The sequence below is a fragment of the Elephantulus edwardii genome, unplaced genomic scaffold, assembly GCF_000299155.1.
Source record: "Elephantulus edwardii isolate Elephantulus edwardi_28Jun2011 unplaced genomic scaffold, EleEdw1.0 scaffold00032, whole genome shotgun sequence".
Lineage (NCBI taxonomy): Eukaryota > Metazoa > Chordata > Mammalia > Macroscelidea > Macroscelididae > Elephantulus > Elephantulus edwardii.
The window spans coordinates 9,086,138-9,092,396 of NW_006399782.1; the positions used below are offsets into that span (position 1 = coordinate 9,086,138).

Consider the following 6,259-nt stretch of genomic DNA (forward strand, 5'->3'; position numbering starts at 1 on the left):
TTAAGTTGGGCGCCTCACATGACAGCCACCAGACCCCGCAGACCCCCCCATCTTCCCAGGTAATCGGAGACGCCAGAAGCACGTGACATCCGTTCCGGCAGAAAGGTCAAAACAGAGAAATAGAGACATAGCCTAGATCTTAAAGCTCATATTTTATTGGACTTTATCCTTAGTCTGAACAGTTTGCAAGAGCCCTGCTTCTAGCCTCAGACAGGAGCATATGACCCAGTGTTGGGATTGGGCTCAGAGCACTGAATATCATGGGTGTGATGACTGGTTCCTGGATAAGCACATGACCTACAATTGGCCAGTTAATAAGATTTCTGCTCTGGTGGCCAGAAGCTGAGCTGCAATCCTGAAGGGGCATGGTTCAAGGCCACCAGCTGCTCCATGGGAGAAGGAGGGGCAATCTCTTCCTGCGTGATTAACTGCCTCTGGAATCCTGCCAGAGGGTCAGCTATGGGTTGGTTCTGATTTGACAGTAAACAACAACTATGACTTTTTAATTGAAGCCCTTGGAAAGAACACCTTTCCCCTCCTACACTTGGTACTACAAGTAGTATAGAGGTTATAAGCCTGAAGGTGCTACCCCCAAACCAAAGCCACTGCCATCTGGTCAATTCCAATGCATAACAACCTTACAGGACAGAGTGGAACAGCCCAGAGGCAGTTTCCAAGGCTGTGTCTTTAGAGAAGCAGACTGGCACATCTTTCTCATATGAAATGGTTAGTAGATTCAAACTGTGGACCTTTTGGTTAATAGCCAAGACCTTTAACCATAGCACAACCAGGACTCCCTGAAGCTGCTGTAAAGGCTGAAAACAAAGCCAGCCCTGAAGAATAAAGCACAAAGAGATGGAAATGAAACTACCTGGTTGTAGCTGGAATTCCTCAGAAATTGTCATTATCATGGGCCGTAACATTTCCTTTTTCTGTTTAAGCCACCTTGGTTTGGGTTTTCTAGGAAATGCATCTAAAAGTCCCAATATGTACTATATGGCATAACTATTAACTTCTTTCTCATAGATCTAGCTTTAGGCTTGTCAATTTGACTCTTGCATCCTTACTTTTGTGAATCAGTTATTATTAGTTAAGAATGAAATGAAATGGATCTCACATTAACCATTTGCACCACCCAGCAGCGCTGCCCCTACTCTGAGAACGGTTACCCTGAGGTAAGGACTTACCTGCCAGGCTTCAACTTTCTTGATATCTGCACAGGACCCATTGGTGAAGAGTCCTCTTCCCGGTAAGCATGTGTATATATCTTGCAGGGCGTGTGCGATGGAGTAGACTGCCAGGTAGACATTGTAAGAGATGCGCAAGTGCGTGTAATCCATGTATGGGGTCTCCACGCTGCTAATGTTCTCCTCCCCCGTACACAGAGGTCGGAAGGCAGTGGAGCTATTACCTAACCTGCTGCCATCTTCTTTGCGCTCTTTAAGTAAAGGTTCCATAGGTAAAGGTCCCTTAGCACCTTCTTGAAGGTGGCAGTTAAAGGTTTCTTCCCAAAACTCCTTGGCAAAACCATTGTGGACAGACTTCCTGGGATGCACTTTCTGCAAGAATTCCCGGAACCCCGGGATCTGCCCTGCCTTCAGACCAAAGCCAATCGTGCCTCCGACCACATGGAAGTACTCAGGCATGGCGATCAAGGAGGAGCTGGCCCAGGCCTCACTGGCCAGCCAGATCCTGCCCGTGATATTGCGCCTGACGATTTCTTTGATGAGAGGTTCGAGGTCTGGGCCGCTGGAGAAGACGACAATGACCTTGGCTGTGGAATTCTGGATCACCTCCACGACCTGCTGGATCTCTTCTTTATCAGAGTACTGGGAGATGAGTTCGCTGAAGTCAATGCAGATGTCCCTCTCTTCAGCTTCCTCTCGGAATTTCTCAATCCCCGGCCGGCCATAGTCATCATCCGCTGCGATGGTACCCACCCAGTTCCAGCGGAAATACTCGATGATGTCTGCCATGGCGGTGGCCTGGTGTTCGTCATTGGGGATCGTACGGAGGAAGGACTTGAACTGGTTCTTGTTGCTGAGGAGTCGGCTGGAGGAAGCATAGCTAACCTGGAACACAACAAGAACACAGCATGAGCGGGGAAGCAGGTGGGCTTGAAGGAGGTCGTGGACATGTTTTTTGGAGTACGCATTGATCGACAGTTGTTCACTGCAGACAGGATGCAAGAGAGTGAACCACCAGAACCGATTCTGACTCAAGATGAACATCAAAACACTAGTCAGTCATTTGGGAGCATTGGAATTCCTGATGGATGATTTGGATTGGGGCAGGAAGGAAATAAGCTTATGTTGCGAATTTTAAGAGGCTTCCTTCTAATTGTGCACATGTGTGGAGGTGCTGAAATGGGAAGAGGCTCATCCCCTTCCTACATGATGCCATAAGGGGAGGCAGAATGCAAAGAAGGAAAAGATTAGACTTGAGGTGGAAACCTAGTCCTGTAATTTATAAGATAATTGGCCTTGAATCTGACCACGTTAAGCCTCAGTTTCTCATCTGCTTGCCTTGCAGTACTCTCATGAATATTAAGTGATAGACTATGTGTATGCAGTGCCTGCCTCCCAAAGCTGTTAAAAAATCCAAGTGCTGGTTGTATATCATAAATGGAGGGGGCCGAGTCAATGGGGCGCTGCACTGCTAAGCCAAAGGCTGGGCTCTTCCGGCAGTTCAAATCCACCAGTCACTAAAAAGGGAGAAAGGCAGGCAGTCTCCTCCCCTGTAGTTTACAACCTTGGAAACCCAATGGGCAGTCTCAGCTTTGAATTGGTACCAATTCAACAGCAATGCGTGAAAATCCTAGGGAACCCATTCACAAAGATGCTTACACCTATATGTACCTTCTACTTGTTAGAACCAACTTCTGGTCTCAGTGTAATAGCTTCCTCTAAGTGCTGATGAGCAAGGATGTCAGTCTGGAGACTAAGGTGCACCTGATTCAGGCCATGCTCTTCACAATTACTTGCTCTGCATCAGAGAGCAATACGGTGACTAGGGTTGACAGAAGAATTGGTGCCTTTGAGTTGCGGTGCTGGAGAAGAGTGTTGAACATATGCATGGACTGCCAAGAGAACAAACAGGTCTGTATGGGAGAGAGTGAAACCAGATTGCTCCTTGGAGGCAGGGATTTTTGAAACTCTATTTCACATATTTTGGGTCTATGGCCAGGAGGCATCCATCCCTGGAAAGGGACATCATGCTTGGAAGGGTGGAGGGATAGTACAAGAAAGAGAGAGACCTCAAATGAGATGGTTTGACATGGTAATGGGTAGGTGTGTTGTAGACAGTGAGACTGGGTCAGGACAGAGCAGGCTTCAGAACTATTATACGTAGGGGTCACTATGTGTCACAGGAGACTCGATGGTACATAACAACAACAATAACAAACCTAACTAGCATAGGACATTGCATCTTGGAGGGCTAAACAAAAGGCCAGCAATTGAATCCATCCTTACGACAGAGAGTAGCAGTCTCCTCCCATAAATATTTACAACCTCGAAAACCTGATGGAGGGTTGCCAAAGATGGCTGTTGTTAGGTGCTGTCAAGAAGACAGTAAGTTTTTTAAATAAAACTACCTCTAAGGAGATTTGTTGGTGCTGTGTTTAAAGTCTCCGATGCTAATGGAAAGGTTGAGGTTTGAACCTGCCAGCCACACTGTGGGAGAAAGATGTGACAGGCAGCTTCCAGAAAGATCAGAGCCTTACAACCCTCTTTGGACAGTTCTGCTCTGTTGGGCTGCTCTGACAGGGCTGCTGTGTGATGGAACAGACTTGACAGTAATGAGTTTAACGTACTTTTGGAAGAAATCAAGTTCCCTGTGAGCAATCCCTTGGTGATGCAAACAGGAGTGAGCTTGACTGTTAACCAAAAAGGTTGGAGGTTCGGGTTCACCCAGAAGCACCTGTGTGATAAATACTTCTAAAAGTGTCAGCGTTTGGAAACCTTTAAGGTTTTTTTACTCAGTTTTAATGTGACACATGAGGTCTCCTGGAGTCAGAGTTATTACTGTGTGTTGTGGGTTATGAATCTCTGGATAATGCAAACAGTTAATGTATGTGGCTGTTCACTGAAAGGTTAGAAGTTCTAGTCCACCCAGAGGCTCCTTAGAAGAAAGATGTGATCTACTTCAGAAAATTCAGCCTTTGAGGACTTTATGGAGCAAAGTTGTATTCAGACACATGCGTGGTCACTATGAATCACAATCAATTTCACAGTAACTGGTTTGGTTTTGTAGGTTAAGAACCTAAAATTCTTTAGAGAAGCTGGAGTGGTTTTCCCTTTTGATTGCCTAATTGCTCTTTTCCTGCCCTTTATCTTCTCTTTCCAATCTTATTTCTATTACTCCCCCTTCCAGTTCTTCACAATGTGTTAGCTGTAATTAACCTCCATTTCAATAATCTCTGAGGGGGAAAAACCCCCACTGTTTAATGTTTTAAAAACTGACTGTTATTTTCTAGAAATCTCTGTTTACAGACCCAGTTGCAAGCTTTTGAACCAGGATTTTGCAACTCTAATTCCTCTCTGGGCACTTTAAAAATCCATAATTATCTACCTCTTGATCTGTCTTTTAAAAGTAGGTAAAAAATGATCTTAAAGGGGTAGAAACTAAAACCAAGATTTTCTCCTTGTAGATACGTTCACTTCAAGAATATATTTATAATATCTGTACAGTTTTTAAAAAAGCAAATAAACTGGAAGAACATGGCAAATACCATTTTGTATCCCCTAAAGAAAAAGAAAAACCCCTTGAAAATACACAGAACTTCAGTAAAGTAAAGGGAGAATTTAATGAATAATTTAGAAAACGGTTCTAACCAGCTTATTCCAACTGTTGTACTTATTCTACCCACAAGGTGGTGTGATCCGCATAAGAAATACTCTGAGTCTCGGCTCCACTCTGCAGAGCTCAGGCTCCCTGAGCCAGCTGTGTATTAGAATTGTCCCAGGGAGCTTTCTCATTGCCCTGACTGGATCTTAATTTACTTAAACCAGACTCTCCTGTGCGTTGGGACCCAAGCATTATTATTATTAAAGCTAGCAGATAATGCCAACATACAGTCACGGTAGAGAAGCCTGGTTTTGCCTGGTAAAGCATTGCAGTCAACTTCTTAGCATTTTTATAATTCACATCCAATTTAATTTTCTCCTCCAGCGTAACTACAAAGAGTTAAAAATATCTTCCTCATAGTCTTCGTTTATTTTATGGCAATTACATTTTATATCTGTTGGCCATGGGTCACAGCAACTTACTTTAACTGTGTACTTAAAGTATTTCAAAACAGTGTAAGCAATGAATCTCAGCTTACTGTGCAATAGGCTGAATTGATGAGATGTATTTCTGCATCTTTCTAAAGTGGGCTTTGGTATAAGAGTTAACAAGCCAGGGCTTCCCCATGGGAAACACCTTTAATTCCCGGAAATAATGATTCGGGAAATGATGACAGGCTTTCACAATTATGATGTGTTTATGAAGGGATAATGTCTGTCGCCAGGTAACAGAGACCTTCCAGCATAGAAAGGTGAACCTGGCAAAGGCGCTCTTTTAATTTTCACATTTCAACCCCGAAAAAGCAAACTTAAAAGTGTGGGCTTGGATTTAATTTAAAATTTGATTCAAGAGACGGATCACAGTAGCACGGATCTTCCGTCCACGGACATTTAGGTTGTTTCCAGCTCTTCACTATAATAAAATGATGTCACAGACTTAGTAATATTAACCTGAAAAGATGGTTGCTCTATAGTAGTAAGGGGGAAATAATCCATTTATAGACTGACATGGAGAGTTGGTTGTATTTTTTTCTTTTCTTTATAAGTGAGTGTGTATTGAAGCACTTGCTTGAGTGAATTGGTGGTGTCTGGACGGGCAACCATCTCCCCACCGCAGCTGAGCTACTGCAGGCAGGAGACTCCCTTTTTCTTATGTGCTCAACAATTAGTTGTTGAATGAAATGAAATATTCTGTATTTCAGGAATGTGTAAGCTCCTAATTTGCGGGAAAATATGTTTTCTATCCCTCTGAGCTAAGCAGGAGAGACAGTTGCTGTTACTTCCTGTTGAGTTGGAACTGACTCATAAACTGACCACACATAGGGTTTTCAGAGGCTGTAAATCATACGCAAGGAGATTGTCTAATATCTTTTTCTCATAAAGAACTGCTGTGTTCAAACAACCTGTTTTTGTGTTGGCAGCACAACTTCTTTTTTTTTTTTCTTCTTCTTTTTTTCTCTTTTTCTATAATT

At 43.6% G+C, this 6,259-nt stretch overlaps 1 protein-coding gene across 2 annotated transcripts in view; it reads right to left on the reverse strand.

Annotated features, from left to right (window-relative positions):
• The window catches only part of CASR (calcium-sensing receptor), a 72,522-nt gene that overhangs the window by 49,217 nt on the left and 17,046 nt on the right, over positions 1-6,259 (reverse strand). For both annotated transcript variants that reach the window (XM_006884238.1, XM_006884237.1), the window contains exon 3: positions 1,188-2,072. In XM_006884238.1, the coding sequence (XP_006884300.1) occupies positions 1,188-2,072 (885 nt within the window). The remainder of the gene's footprint in view (positions 1-1,187; positions 2,073-6,259) is intronic.